General features: G+C 47.9%; 1 protein-coding gene across 3 annotated transcripts in view; it reads left to right on the forward strand.

Annotated features, from left to right (window-relative positions):
- The window catches only part of SRGAP3 (SLIT-ROBO Rho GTPase activating protein 3), a 258672-nt gene that overhangs the window by 203951 nt on the left and 38465 nt on the right, over nucleotides 1–16256 (forward strand). For 2 of the 3 annotated variants that reach the window (XM_067043563.1, XM_067043564.1), the window contains 4 exons: nucleotides 3548–3578; nucleotides 4694–4754; nucleotides 6424–6501; nucleotides 15198–15332. In XM_067043563.1, coding sequence (XP_066899664.1) covers nucleotides 3548–3578; nucleotides 4694–4754; nucleotides 6424–6501; nucleotides 15198–15332 — 305 coding nt within the window. The remainder of the gene's footprint in view (nucleotides 1–3547; nucleotides 3579–4693; nucleotides 4755–6423; nucleotides 6502–15197; nucleotides 15333–16256) is intronic. The other variant, XM_059077757.2, reaches the window with a different exon arrangement.

A 16256-nucleotide genomic window follows, 5' to 3' on the forward strand; every position in this document is an offset into this window, starting at 1 on the left:
TGCTTCTGGAACTGCAGCCCTGACCAGCCTGAGGGACAGTTAGAGAAACCCCCTCGCCTTGAGTCACACTCACGTCTCCCAAGAGGAGACAGGTTGGAAACAATACAAAAGCCCTGTGAGTAACTGTTTTTATACAAGTGATTTTTTTAAAGTTGAGAATATACCAGCAAAGGAACACAACACATACAGTTTGTAGGAGGGACAACCCTTCCACCTAGTTTTGTTTCTCGTTAGGCAGTTTGGGAGAAGAGAAAAGAGCTGAGGTAGTTAGTCCCTTTAGAATTCCAGGTTAATCCTTTATACCTTAAACGAAAAGGAAAGCTTTTCACCTCAGTGAGTTTCTCTTCTTGCTCCTTGGCTGCAAAGGGCGCAGGATCAAGCCATCCCAGATAGAACAGCTCAAGGCAAGTTAAGATGGTGATGGAGTTGAAAAGGGCAGCACGTGGGGTACATACTTGAGGAAGGGGAGACGCATTCTGAACATTACTTAGGGGAACAGCGGAAGGTCCCTGACAGTTATTGGAAGCCTGCCCCCATCTAACGAAGACCCTTTGCAGAAAATAAGAGGAGAAAAGTAAAGGTTCTCGGGCCCTGCCGACACTCTCGGAGTGCTGAGGCCGCCCCTGCTCTGGCTCTCTATCCTCTGTCCTCATATAGGGCATGCACAGGACTTGCCGGGCAGGGAGGCTCGGCCTCAGGCATGGGAGGGGGTAGGCAGGACCAGCCTAGGTCCCTCTGCCTCCTGTACGCTGAGTTCTGGGGGACAGTGGGGGAAGGGAAAGGGGAAAAGGAGAGCACAAGTTGGGACTGCCCGGGGGTGGGAAACAGCAGCAGCTGCTCTAGGATGCCTCAGAGGAGGGAGGTGTGGAGGACCCCAAAAGAAGGGGTGCTACTGCGTGCATCAGGGAAGGGGTGCTGTTTGGAGGTGACCCCGAGTGAGCAGTTTGCCATCCAGAAGGTCATGGGAAGAGGGGCTGTCTCAAGAGCCCTTTCTTCATCCTCCCTTCTCACTCCAACAAGGCTTTCTTCTCAAAAAAGCCATACTCCAGAGCTGAGAGGGGACTGAGGCCCACTTGCTACTCGCTCTGCCCTCAAGGAGCTTATCATGTTGCTCAGGAGGTTTTTGACAGGAAGCTGAACGCAGAAGATGATTCAGGAAGCGCACCTGGTGACTGATTCCCCACTTCAATAGGTTCTGTGAGAGCTCAGAGCAGGAAGAAGTGTAATCACTGGGGCCCGGGCGGCTGTGAAGGACGGGTTGGAACACAGCAGAGGGGAGGACGGCGGAGCCCCTGAGAGGAGGAACGGGATGAGCAAAGGCTCAGAGACACAGACACCTTTCAGAATACGCTCAGCTCTTTGGAAACGGGTGCTCTGTCGGGACGCTTGGAAGGAGCTCTTACCTGATGGCATTTGCAAGTTAGGTGTTCCGTTTAGTGAAACAGCCTCTGAATGGAGAGTTCCTACATCAAATGCATGAGGATCGAGTGCCACGCGTCGACCGCGGGAGTGTCTGCCCCTCGGAGGTAGTCGGCAGGAAGCCACATCCTTATTCTAAATATACAGCCACTGCTCAGTCTTCCGAGAGCCTGCAGCAGGACCTTTGTCAGCGGTGCCAAAACTTTGTCTGAGTACGGACACCCCAGTCTTTGGGATGAAAAGCGCCAGTCAGAGCCCGGCTTTGTAGCCACCGGAGCCACAATATGGCAAGAGGCATAGTTCGTAGTGGGCGCTAGGGGACTGGCTCTGAAAAGAGCCCCCAGAGAGGGACACCGCGGAGCACTAGGCAGCAGCATGTTGCTGGAATAAGAGCACAGCCTCCTCAGGGGACCGTTTGACTGAAAAAAGTAGGCTTGTTGAGCGAATTCATTGCTTTATAGTCACGTGTGCTGGAACCGCTCATCATCGGTGCCATTCCGCCAGCTCCTCTGCGCGCCCACTCTAAGCTCCCTGTGGGGACAGACCGCTGCAGCGGGACCCCAGCCTCAAGGACTGCTAACTCTCAGAAAATGAAAAGGCGGTGTGATGCAGCCAGTCCTTCCACCTTTGGGAATGGAATGGAATTTCCTCTTATGATTCCCATGCTATCTGGAAGAAGATTCAGCGTGAACTAAGAACCCCCAGCTCTGAAATTCTGAAGCTCTGAAAGGCTTTTCAGTCAAATAACATCACAGAAACTCCACGATTATGAGGGTTTAGAGGGACAAGGAAGCATCCCCAAGAATGACGGATAGATGTAGTTGGAGTTACTTTTATCAATTTCTAGGACCTTACCTGAATGGATTCTTTTCAAAATCCTTGATTTTTCCCACCCCCCCTTCTCTCGGACAGAAGGAAACCCAATTTATTATGATAAATTTTGAGGCCCAGGAGGTCTACCTTCGGGATGGGGCGGGGGGAGTCCTTACGTTGTTTGAATACAAAGAGAATGATAATTACCCACCTCCTGAGTGTGTGAGAGGATCAGAGGAGTAACACCTGCCAGGTTCTAGAGCTCTGCCTGGCGCAGAGTCAACGCCGTGGAAATGTTAGCTGTTAGTGCTGCCTGGGCTTTCCGGAGAGCGCCCGTGGGGCCCCGGCTGGTCACCTGGCACTGCTGTCCTAGGTTCAGGTAGGCTTAGTCGACATAGGAAAATTCTAGTTGCTGAGGTGCCAGGGGCTGGACGGGTGACACCAGCAAGCAGGCACACATCCTCCCGTTTCGCAGTCAGGATGAGACACAGCACGCACCCCAGAGCCTGACCCACTGCGTGTGTGGGAAGAAAGAAGAGGCAGCGCTCCCCTGCAAATGGGCGACTTCAGTGAAAGCAAAGCCCCCGGTTCTACCCGCAAGATCACGGAGGCTCTCTGACTCCACTGCCCTCCCTCCTCCAGGCTTTGTCAGCTTTGGGGTTCCCTGAGGCTTTTTCAGTGCCAGGGTGAGGGTCCGTGGGCGGAAGGACAGCAAAGCCAAGTGGGTACCCGGGACAAGCTGCCCCAGGTGTTTGGTAGGAAGGCAGGGGCAGCTGTGTGGCATTTGGAACCAGATGGAATCCTGTTTGGTCCTATCCAGAGGGCACCTGATAGACACGGTCTTGGTTAACTAAGAGCTAAGAGGCAGGTTTCCTGAGCTGACTTGCAGGGACAGTGTCACAGTAGCCACCCGAGGGCATGTGTCCCTCCTTTCCTGTGGGTGGCTGTGCTAACCTTTCGGGGTCTCAGGTGGGCTTTCACCGTTGGTGAATAACCAGCCCCCGTGTTGAGGAGAAGCTAGACTTGGGGTGAGGCAAGGGTTCAGTACACACCGTTCCTGCCCTTTGACAAGGACTGAAAGAGGCCCCTTTGCCCCCTGGCGTCCGAGGCAGCCACCCTGGAAGGCTGGCCGGGCAGGTCCGGAGCTCCACTGGGCCCACAGGTTGCCTGCCGTCTCCCCGGACCTCCGCTGGCTGCCATCGCATTTCGGCGTTCCCGGACTCTGAAGGAGCTGCTTGCTCTAACTGGTCTTATTACTTCTGCGTAATCTTTTCTTTTTCTTCTGCTCTGCTGCCTGTTTATTTTTTGTTATCAGAGGAAGAAGAAATGCTCGAACCAGGAACCAGGTATTTACTGGAAAGGTCCGTCAGCCCCATTCAACTGGATGGAACCTGTCTTTAGCCCTGACTTGCAGCCCAGGGCCCGCCTTGCCTGTTGCCAATGAGTCCACTTTATTATCCTCTCTGTGACGGTAGTTAATCAAGGAAAGGATTTGTAGGTGGGGTGTGGAGGAGCCACGAAAGCATCCAAATTCATGGTTTTTTTCTCTGTCCCTTTACATGAGCGTATTACATATGCCTCATTGCTTCCTCACCTTCTGAGGAGGCTAGTGCTTAATTTGGCCCCTTTTCAAAGAGAGTTTTTTGAAAATTTTATGCTCTGTAAGTGGCCTGAAATAGCAGAGAGGTCAAACAATCACGGAATCCGAAAGAAAATTATCCCTTGCCCAGCTCTCTGTGGCCGTGGGCCAGTCTAGGAAAATATAATTGAAAATACATTCACACCCCAGATGCACGTATTTAGAACTGCATCTTATTCAGCCTTTCTGACTGAGCTTGCCGCTCAGTGGTCATCGGCTGGCATTAGCTGTTTCTAGAACTTTTCCTTGTAATGTGTTTACTGGTAAACAAATATCTGTCTGGCTATTTAGGTTGCTACATTGTGAGTAGAACTGGTCTTCCCTCCTCTGAGCTCAAAAGGATCCCTGGGGCCAGCCTTGCTTCCCCCATGGCGTGTCCTTCTTAACTCTGGCAGCAGGTCCTACAGTACTAGGCAGAGGCCTTGATCCTGCCCTGAGCGCTGGGAGAACAGAGTTGAGATGGGGCTGAGGGCAGTGGGCGGCAGAGAAGTCTTCGAGGGCGGCTTCCCGCCCTTCCAGGCGGTGGGCTCCCTCCCCTTCCCTCATGTGCCTGTCAGGCCTCCTGAGCCCTGATTCCTTCCCAGCTGAATAGGAAGACAGAGCATTTCTTTAAAATGATCACAGCTATGGCTTTTCTGCAATCACAGAAGACTTTCTATTTTCACTGTTTGTGGAGACTTTAGAATTAGTGGTTCCTTGCTTGTTTTCCTACTAATCTGACGGTACTAATATTCTGGCTTGAGTTCATAATCTGTGTTTGCAGTGTCTTCTCTCCTGTGGTGGTTGCCAAATCCAATACAACTCACAACTTTTTGTCTTAAGGATTCAGGACAAGCTATACCACTGGTCGTCGAGAGCTGCATCAGATACATCAATTTATATGGTAAGCTCGATCTCAGGGCAGTGTTTTCAGCTCTTTCCAGAACAGGTGCTAGGCTGTTCTCATAAGAAATGAGATTCAAATTCGTCTGGGAAGAATTTCCTGTTGCTGCTGTGCTTCTGAGAGGGAAAACGTTCTATAGAACAGCTGATATCTTGAGTGTTGTCTATTGAGCCTTGTGTGTCGGGGGAACTGAAGGTGGTGGTGAGAAGACCCAGGAGCTAGGAGAACCTAGGAGCAGGGAGGGCACATGGGAGAACTGTATTAGTTCCTTTTTTGCTCCCACCCGAGCCCACAGCTCTGCACTTGGAGCGCTGAATGAGGTTGGTCAACCGATCAGTTAATCCTGCTAGACTGTGGTAAGCTCCATGGAAGAACTAGAGTGTCTGGAATTTGCCACATGGTGTCCAAAAAATATATTTCCAGAGTGCATAGCAGGCACTGTTTTTGCCAATGGCAGCATAGCCACGAACCAGACAAGTAGGATGCTGGCCCTAGGTAGCTTACATGACCAATTAAAAGGGCAAGGGAATGAACAAGCAGAGAGACAAATAATATAATTTCAGATAGTGATAATGCCAGGGAACTAATTAAAGGGGGTAGAGAATGGCTGGAGGAGGGCAGGCCTGCTTTGGCTAAGGTTGTAGGGAGAGCCGTCTCTGAGGAAGTGATATGTGAGTAGGAGAAGCCAGCCATGCAGTCCAGGTGGAGAGAATGGCGAGTGTCAAGGCCCAATATGGGAGAGAAGGCCAGCGTAACTGGACAGGAATGAGCCAGGAGGATGGGGTAAGAGACACAGGTGGTAGAAACTCAGCACGAAAGAAGTGAACAACGTTTATTGAGCACATACTATATGTACAAACCAAACTTTAACTAAAGCCTGCCTTTAAGGGTAAACACTTTCCTAAATTATAAAGTGGAGAGTTGTTTCACATAGGAAAACTGAATCTCAGGGAAAGGATCCCAGTCTTAATTCCCTTTTCAGATGAGGGAGGCCCTCTAATTCCTTCAGTCTTATAGGTCGCTGTTTTGTTGTTACTGCTGTGTCAGGTATCAAGGTCTCCTCTTTGTTAAGGCCTTGTAGAAACACACAAAAAATGAGATTGTCCTTCTTCAATAAGTTAACGTCCCCCAGACTCCTTGATCCCAAGCCAGCATGCACTCTAGCCTCTAGATTCTCTTGAAGGAAGACGTCGTCTGTAATGGGCGAGGGAATGGTTGAGGGAATGGCATTGAGCATTCTCATTCAAGATCTCTGTGGCTGTTGAACTCCCATGGCATTCGTAAACTCAGGCCAAGCTACTTGGGACCAGTGCAACTGATGAACGCGCTAGGCAGCATTCACTACCCAGTTATTTGATTGAGCTGACCTGTGGGTTCAAGTGGAAGTCATTCACCGGTCCAGTGTTGATATAAACTTCTTGTTTCCTTCAAGCCCAAACAAGAGACCCTAGACATATGAAGCAGAGTGTGACTGAGTGTTTGGACCAGCTGAAGTTCATCGCAAAGGCTCCTTTTGGCCTTCTGCCAGGAGACGGTCACTGGGAATGACTGTGTTACAAAGGATGGCGGGAGAAAGAGGCAAGCAGTGGGGAGAGTCTTCTGTGTTCCCAGTGGTCTGATGAGCTCAAGGCATTTTCTCTTTCTTTTTTTGCTTGTTTATTTCTTTTAGGGCTCCAGCAGCAAGGGATCTTCAGAGTGCCAGGATCCCAGGTTGAAGTCAATGACATCAAAAATTCCTTTGAGAGAGGTAGGTGTGGAGTGATCATCTCCAGCTTGTGTCCAGAGGAAGCCAGGATGGGTGTTGACGCATGTCTTAGAGCCAGCGGAGCTGGGGCAGCTTGTATCAACATCTCTTCCCAACTTCACCTTCAGCAACTTTACCTTGGTGGCTCGAAATCAGCCAGGGTGGGAGTATTTACACCACAGAAATTGGCAAACACTAAGACCTTTGATCTTTTTCTTTTCCCCACCAAAGAGCTAGCTGTTGAACATTTACCAGCACACATGGGTGACTTTCTCTGGTGGGCTCTACAGTGGTTGCTGGGAAAGAGGGCCTTGGAGTTATTGTGTGAATCTGTAAAGGCTGCTGTGTTTTCGAAAAGTTGGAAGAAGCTAGATAACATGAAGTGGCTTAGAATTGCCTAATTCTTTTTAATGCAGTGTTTTTGGCAAAGCTATACTCCCCCCCACCAACTCGGGGAGGTTACCTAGTTCCCACTTTGGTATAAAAGCTTATCAGAAATGAAGTGGCCACCAGAATGTGGCTTATTTGGTTGAGCCTCCCTTGGCCTCAGGATCCCTGATGGGAACAGATGGCCAGTGGCAGTGTCCAAGCAAAGTAAGGACTTGCTAGGGTCAGGAGGAGCTCAATTCGTTTTAAACCTCTGCCTTTTTATACTAGTACATATCTTGCTGCTACAGTGAAACTGAGAGTCCGTGCATTTCCATTCAAGGAAATGTTTTCCAGCATCACGCTCTCTGGTTGTTGAACAAAGCCCGTCCCAGGGAGGAAAGAAGACCCAGTGTGGGGCATCCTAAGCAATACCTCCACCTCTAGTTCCACAGCGTTTGGAAGCACCCCATCTCTGTAGTTACTCCTCAGCTCTGATTCACTACATTTTTCTCGGAGTAGTTAGGTACTAAGTTTGCTCTGAGGACCCTGATCCCAAACCCATTTCCCCGCAATACATCACATCCCAATTTACAAAGCACTTTCTTACCCATTCTTCTATGTCATCCTCCTAACAGCCTTGGAAGGTGTATGGTTTGTCCTCGTTGGTTGTGCTCTGAGTAAGCCTCTCCCTGGGGCTCCAGCCCTAGAATTCTCCCGACTTATTGCCAGGCTTCCCCTGGAGGGGCTGCCCCCTGAGCAGACTCACCGTCGCCCTATCCTCCCACTTCCGTCCTGAGATGTCGCTCTAGGGTAGAGGAAGCAGTCGGTCAGCCCCCGGCAGTCACCACCATAGCCCCCAGCACAGAGCTTTGCAGCGCTAGGCTCTCTGGCTCGGAACCGGGTGTGGAGAGCAGGATTGGGCTGGATGTGGCTCTCGGCACGTGAGGAGGGTCCTGAGGAGCTTAGGGTTTGGAGTCCACTCCAGGATCTTGGGTACTTAGAACCAGGGAGCCCCAGAATTGCCCTGCTCCAAGCTCCTACTCACGCATTTATTCATCCACTCAACGAGCCTGCATTGAGCCCTGCACTGCATTGGGTAATGGACTAGGGCCTGTCAACATGGTAGGAACAACAGACAAGTCACTGCTAGCAGAGAACCGGCTTAGTAAACAGCACGGTCAGCGCAAGGATGGAGTAAGCGCTGGGTAGCATGGGAGCCCCTAGCCCAGCTTGGGTGGAAGGGGAACGAATAGCAAAGACTCAAAAGGCTTCCTGGAGGAGGAAATGCCTAAACTGAGGCTTGAAGAGTAAGAGTCAGGGGAAGCAGGGAAAGGGCATTCCAGGCCAAGGGAACAGCATGTGCAAAGCCCACAAAGCAAGGGGTATCCTCCCCTCAGCATCTCTGATAGAAGTGTCATTCATCATTTCCCTGAGCTTCTCTTGGCAACGACAGACAGTCCAGCCGGGGTTTGGTTTCTTTATTTCCCCCAATTCCTTAACACCCCTGCTGCCCTGTGTTCATTGTAAGTGAACAGAGCCGTGGTCTGGACCCTTTGCTGGTTCCATCCTCCCAGGCTCATCCCATCAGAGAGAATTCCTTGTATGTCATGAGTAAACTGCCTGGTGCCTCCAGCCCGGTGACCGCTCCCCTTTGTGTTTTCTTACTTGCCAGTGTCTTGTAAGTAAGCACCTTGCTGTACCAGGCAGCCAGGCCCAATCCCCACCCCAGCAGCGCTGCTTTCTTTCCTTCCTGAACGTGATTTCTAAGGTCAGCACCTTCTGTTACTTGCTCAGGTGCCTTGGAGGGGTATTTGCGCAAATTAGAGTTCTCTGCTCCTTGGAGCAAAGAGATCACCTGACCCAAACCTCAACTGCAAAAATTGTTTTCTGCTTTTTCTTTGCCTCGTGTGTGCAGTTGGCCCCTCTCCCTTTCACCCCCATTCCAGGATGAATCTCATTCTCTTGCTGGCTTTGTCCTTCGGCTCCACCCGAGCCTACACGGGAGCATGGCTTATTCTAAAAGAATAGTTCCTGGGATGTCTCTTTTAGAAAAACCTTTTTTGGCTTCTCTGAGCTGGCTGGTACCCAGATTTCACACGCATTACTTTCTGTTTCTTGACATTCACCACCCACTGGCCCTGGGTTTGGGTTCCTGACCTGGCTGAGCCTCGGGGCACCTCCTCCCGCCTCTCCTGAAACCACCTTCCCTCTCGCTGGCTCGCCGCTGTGTTCTCCTCAGCCCCTGGCAGCGAGCGGCCCGAGCCCACTCCTCGCGGCCCACCTGCTCTAACTTGTGATGGAACTTTCTCTCCAAACCAGTACGTTTTTCCTTTCTTCCTTTTATTTTTAAAATTTTAAACTCTCTAATTCCTGCAGGGTGCCTGTCCTTTGCCACTTGTTCAAACAGACATGGGTCTTTTCCTCCTTGACCCCTTGTTTTTCTCTCTTCGGGCGAAGCTCTTGCCTACGCTCCTTGCAGAAGGCTGTTGAAAGGAGCACAGACCTCTTTTCCTTAAGCTTCTGAAAAACTACATGTTGGAAATCCATTTTTGGCTTATTATTCCTAAACCCACTTTCTTTCTCCTCTGACATGAGTCAACCAGGGTTTTAGTTGGGATTATGGTTTTTATTATTATGTTTTGCTGTTAATAAATCTCAAACTCGGCACTCAAGTTTTGAGATCTTCCTGTAATCTTCTGGCAAAATGAAGGAGAAAACATCATGGAAAAGCAGTAATCAGCAGCTGTGCTGTGGAGAGAGCTGTGGTTTGCTGTTGTCTCCCAGGCTAGTTTTTTGCCTCCCTGTTTTCCCCACAAACCAATCCCCTGTCCTTTTGGTATGTAAAAGGTGAGAGAGCTGCCTGTGTTCTCTCCTCATGTGGAAGGGTGGCTGGAAAGGGAGTCAACGGTCCTTTCACTGTGCTCACGTCAACATAGCGTTTGGATTTGGGGCTGAAATCATGGCGTGTAGCATCTGACACATTCTAGACTCTGGATGGGGCCCTTCTCAGATCTGTTTCCTACCCCAGAAAGAGGGGTGTGAGCGGGAGAGACAGGGAGGGGTTGTCACGTTGTGGAGCCTCGGGGTGGGGCTGGGAGGGTCCTGGCCGCAGAGACCTGCCCTGGAGAGACCAGCTGCGGGCTTGCCGCCATGCCCCCATCCAGCAGCACGTTCCCCTAGAGCTGTGAGCGCACGCACACACCATGCGTTCACTCTGCCCTGGGTGCAGCCTGCCTTCAGCCCTTAGGCAATGCTGGGGCCACCTGGCTGGGAGCAGGCTGCAGGCGGGGCTGTTTGGTAATAATTCTGCCTCCCTCCCTGGGAAACTAGCTAGCGAAGTGGGAACTAGCTTTCTCTTGGACTGGCCTGGAATTTTAAGCTCTAATTCTCCTCCTGGATGAAGCCATCATTCACATACACCATCCTGCTCATCTTGAACTCTGGAATTCCATTCATTTCTGGAACCAAAATTGGCAACCCTTGTAGAGAGCCAAAGGCCTGGGCTAGGAGGGAGGAGTGTCTGGATGGCTCCTTTTGTGGACGAAGTGCCTTCTGGGAGGAAGAGCAGGAATGGATGGTGTGTGTGTGTGGGGGGGGTGTCAATAAGTTAACCATACTTAACAAGGAGAGCTTATATGGAGGAAATAAAATCCTTGTGCTTTTGGATCATGAGACCGCAAGAGTAACATGTGGTGCACTAGGTGAACAGCTTAATACAGCGCAGAGTTTTCAAACTCTTACGGTCCTTCAGAGGGGCTTCAAGGGCTGCTACTGGGATAAGGAGGGAAGATGAGAAGGTAGGGCTTGCACCTTTCTCTAAATTCAACTAAGGTAGCTTTGCTCATCCACGGGAACTTTTTTCTTGAAAAAAAAAAAGTTGAGATTCTACTGTAAAGGAAGGAGGGAGAGAGGGAGGGAAGGAAGGAAGATGATAGCTGGATAGATAGATAGATAGATAGATAGGCATGCAGGCAGACAGGCAGCAGATAGAATTGAAAACCACAGGTAGAAGAAGGAATATGTCCCAGGCATTACGAGACCTGGGAGCTGCTGGTGTCTGTTTTTAACTACATGAGCAAGTTGTTTCATTTGTTGGGGCCTCAGCTTTCTTGCAGGTGAGAGGGGTGGTGGTGGGACCATACCTCCCTTGGTGCCATGCAGTGCTGCTTTGAGGATTAAGAGAGATCACATGTGCCAGTGTGCTTCTTGCTTGAAAAGTGCAATAACAGTATAGGCAACATATATATATACTTTTAATGTTTTCTCTCTTCCTTCCTCATGAGAAAGTCTTGTGGGGGAAGCATTTTCTTTTTTCTTTTTTTTTCCAGTTTTTAAAATTTTAAATTTGTTTCAAAGTTAAACCCAAGACACATTGACTTCATAGGAAATCCACTGAGAAATGTTTTTCTAGGCTGAATACCTGTTTCCCTTTCGTGTCCCCCAGCAGAACACGTACATGTTATTTACTTTCATTTTATAATCACTGCTGTCCTACCACTATACCAAGATCACCTAAACTGTGTGTGTGGTACTCTGAATGTTCTTACTGATACCCTAAGTTCACTAACTGCAAAAGGTTTTCTGGGATAGCCTGTCACTTGAATTCTTTGGCTACTTTTGAAGATGAAGTCCAAAGAACTCTTAAATGATTCTCCTTTGGGGAAGATGGTATTTTATAGGCATTAGCAGCTGGCACCTGGGGCTGTACTGATCCCATCTGGCATCACCGGGAGGCAACCTGTAACACCAAAGAATCATTTGATGCAACAGACAACTAAGTGACTCAAAACGGAAGGTTAAATTTAAAGAAAAAACTAATTTAGAGAAAAAAAAGGTGATCCTAGAGGAACTCATTCTAAGCAATCAGTCACACACAGTGCCTGTGTGTGTGTGTGTGTGTGTGTGTGTGTGTGTGTGTGTAAGGCAAAACCAGATCAATTCAGTGCAGGCTGGTGGGTCCCCGATGACTCCTTTTCCGGAGACAGTGATCTGAGGGAGCAGAATCTGGCAAGTGGTCAGTACCAGTAAAGAGCAGCCATGAAGTCCTGGGGACATTTACCTTCAAGCCCTGTGGGGAAAGCATTTTCATCTCCTCCTATGGGAACGTCTGAGAGGTTGACCTATGGAACACAGTGCATGGGCCTCCACACACAGTTGTTCAGGCTGGGCACTGCACAAGAGTAGCCGGCCACGAGGACAGGAGTGTGCTGAACTCTGGCTCATGCTCTGGAAGGCACAAGCCCTGGTTCAGGAAGCGGCGGGGTGTCTTTCTCTAATTTGCACCAAAGCATGTTGGGGCCAGCAGAGGCCCTGGCAGTGACACACATTGTCTTCCCACAGAGGCAGAGTATAGAGATCCAAGTATGAATTTGCAGTTCTGCTCTTCATTGCTTGCCAGACTGAGATTGCTCTGGGCTGTTCAGGGAGGGGGAGGAGGAGGAGCCCACTGAGCAGACCTCTCTCAGCACCTTCAGGGAGGTGTCACATTGCTGCCTGCTTCCTTTCACGTCCCCTATGGAAACTCCTGGTGGTGAACTAGCTCAGCAACCCGCATTAAACTGAAAAGTGCTGCTCTCCTGAGATATTTTCCCCTGTGCAATTGGCAAAAATTTAAAAGACATTCCATGGGCAGGGCTATGGAAAAGCAGCCTTCTCCTATGTTGCTGGTAGGAGGAGAAAATGGTGCAGCCCCACTGGAGGAGAATTTGGCTTTATCTGATGAAATTACACGTCTGTTTGCCCTTTGACCCAGCAATCCCACTTCTAGGAACCTACCACAGAGACACACCTCTATGAGTAAGAAACACAGGTACAAGGTTATTTGTTGTGGCAGCAGTATTCGTAACAGCAAAAGATGGGAATGTCAATCCATAGGAGACTGGTTGACTACATTACGGTCTATCCATGAAATAGAGTAGTTTGTGGCCATTAAAAAAAAAAAATGAGGAAGATCTGTATGAACTGACAAGGAGGGACTTCTAGGATTTACTGTTAAGAGAAGAAACAAGTATATGTAGTAGCAGAGTGTGCTACTTCCATTTTATGTAAGAAATGAGGGAACGTAAAAAAATTGTATATGTGTATTTGCTTATTTTTGCAGAAAGAAAGATTAGCAGGACAAACCAGAGACTAATGAAAATGGTTAAATGTAAGGTGTAGGGAGAGAAGAATAAGAATAGGGCTTCTCTGCAAGCAACTTTTTATCTGGTTATGACTCCTGGAACATGTGGATGCTTTATATTTTCAAAATTGCATACTTTTTACAAAAAAAGGATTTCTAAAAAAATTAAATCCCTGACATTGAATATAAGTAGAAACAAATAAGCTGTATATCAGACTGACAACCATACAGAGAATAACTTTTCAACATGTGCTCTGGTCATACATTTTTTTAACAGCTCTATTGAATTACATACCATAAGGCTCATCCATTTTTTAAAGTATATATTTTAGTAGTTTCTAGTATATTTATAGATTCGTACATCATCACCATAATCTAATTTCAGAAAATTATCATCATCCCTAAAAGGAACCCTGTACCCATTTGTTCTGTAGTCACTCCCTGTACCCCTTACACCCCAGCCCCCATCCCTTGGCAACCACTAATCTACTTTCTGTTTTCTGCTCATGTCTTTAGTGGGATACATTCTGAGAGCCTAAAAAACAAACAAAAAAAGCCCTGCGAATAAATGGTAATTTTATGTAGTAGGTTTATTGCTAGTGGTGCTATTGCTATTAAAAATCTGAAACTATTTTATGTATACTGTAGGCTAAGGCAGATACATTAAAATATCAATTATAAATATTATTCAGAACAAGATTTTCACTGTAAGAAAAATGAAATGCAAATACAAAGTAAATGAAGGTAAAGAAAACATTGTATCTTAAACATGAATTAAAAATATCAGTGTGAACTTGTGAAAAAAAATATATGTATATTCTAGCTCTATGCATTGAAAGAGCCTAGATGTTCTTTATGACACTCCTGTAGCAATGAGCACACCTAGAACCTAGATCTTGGTTTCTAAATACCATGCCCTACAAAAAGCAAACAAAGCTCCTTAGAGAAGTTTTTTATTCCAGGTCTAGGTCAAGGAAAGTACCAGGTGATTCAGGGACATCTTTCATGCCAGAAAGCAATTAAGTGCTCACTAGAGGTCGCATCAACGGACGTAAGAAAGGACTCCCCCTGGCCAAATCTGGGGACAATCTGAGCATCCCAATGAATAGTGATGTAGTGGGTTATAACACTTTGAATTAAAAATTATTTTAAAAAGCCCATAAAATGTTTTAAAAAAATAGGAGGGTGGAGGGAACACGGAGAAAGCTCTTCTTTAGGGAAGAATGCCACCTAATAGTTGTAGGTGGAATGACAGAATCAGAAAATCACCATTTTGTTAGAACCGCAGGGTAATAATTGATTTGGGCAAAAGTTATCACTGGATGCTCAAAGCACTGGGTAAAATATGTTAAGCATGATGACATGCACATAGATCACTTATTGTTTACAAAAATATTTTCTATTTTACACTTGTTATTACAAAGGAGAAAATATACCTTTACAGTGTAGAGATCCAGAGGCCACCACCTTAACCCAGTGATCAAGCATTACCCACATAGTATTCTTGCCCACAATATTTAACCTGACTGTAATCTTGTGGAAGCAACCAGACAAATCCTGCATGTGAGGCGTTCTACAAGGCAGTTGGCCTGGACCCTTCAATAAAAGTCAATATAATGAAAAGCAAACTAACAATAAATAAAAAGGTTGGGGTCTCTTTTGCATTCAGAAGACTAACGAAGCATAACGACCGAATGAATTGTGTGAACACTGATTGGATCTTAGCTTTTGAAAAATTCTGTGAAAGACATGGGACAGTGGGGAATGTTTGAGTAAAGTCTGTGAGACAGTGTTTTGGAACTCTTGTTAATTTTCTTAGGTGTAATACACGGTTACGGAGGGGAATACCCTATGCTCAGGAAGAATGTGTTGAAGTATTTAGCAGTGATGGGTTGTAATGTCTACAAAACACTCTCAAATAATTGAGCAGTACTAAATATAAGCAGAGAAAGGGAGGGAGAGCAAATATGCAAATATGGCAAGATGAGTGTAAGTGTAGGGTGACGGATGTTCATGATTTTAATTCTACGGCGTTCTTACAGATTGGCGCAGTTTCAGAATCCGCGGCAGGGAGCACTCTAAGCGTGCTGTGTGGCCGAGGCTGTCACATCTGTCCTCCAGTTCAGGCTGGGCCAGGTCACCTCTTCCACCATCTGCACGCACCCTGCCCCCTTACCGAGCTGAATCGTCATCTCCTGTTTCCCCTTAGGTGAAGACCCGCTTGTGGACGATCAAAATGAACGAGATATCAATTCAGTCGCTGGCGTTCTAAAACTGTATTTCCGAGGACTGGAAAACCCACTCTTTCCTAAGGAAAGGTTTCAAGATTTGATATCTACTATTAGTAAGTATTTCCCAGGTGGAATGATCAATTTCTTGACCAATCTTTATTGAAGCTGCACTCCAGGCTCATCGTGGCAGGGAAGGGGTGCCTTGAAAGAAGCCAAATGACTCTTGTCCTCATGGAACTTAAAATCTAGTTGTGTGGGCTTCCCTGGTGGCGCAGTGGTTGAGAATCCGCCTGCGGATGCAGGGGACATGGGTTCGTGCCCCGGTCCGGGAAGATCCCACGTGCCGCGCAGCGGCTGGGCCCGTGAGGCACGGCCGCTGGGCCTGCGCGTCCGGAGCCTGTGCTCTGCAACGGGAGAGGCCACAACAGTGAGAGACCCGCGTACCACACACATACACGCACACACAAAAACAAAAACCTAGTTGTGGAAATAACAAGATGGTTTATAATAGAAGGACTCATGGGCATGGTACACCTCTGGGCATAGGAGGAGCTCAGAAGAGAAGAGGCAGAGGATCACAGCTGAGGGAGAATGATGTGAGTAGAGTCTTTGGGGAGGAGCGGACTCAGGGATCCTAGGAAGGGTTGGAGACACACAGATCAATGGGACCAGCAGGAGGGTGTCCCAGCCAGTACATGGTGTAAGATGCTGGAAGGGTCAGATGGAGCAAGAAAGGGAAGACCTTGAATGCCTTGCAAGGATTCCAGAGCTTTCCCCCTTGGGTTACAGGGAGCCATGGAAGGTTTGGGAGTCAGGTCAGCAATGTGGCAAACAGGGAAATGATGAAAATAAGTTGATTAGGGGCTTCCTCTGACATCACTAGCCATGAGAGTCCTTCTTGACTAGTATTTCTGTGGATAAAGGCAGGAGCCCAATCTAGGGGCTGAAGTAAAGGCACCTTGACTGTAAGATGCCAAAATCCACGGCAACCTTTTGGGAGTATTTTTTAAAATAAACTTTTAATTTTAGAATATTAG

The sequence above is a fragment of the Kogia breviceps genome, chromosome 10, assembly GCF_026419965.1.
Source record: "Kogia breviceps isolate mKogBre1 chromosome 10, mKogBre1 haplotype 1, whole genome shotgun sequence".
Classification (NCBI taxonomy): Eukaryota; Metazoa; Chordata; class Mammalia; order Artiodactyla; family Physeteridae; genus Kogia; species Kogia breviceps.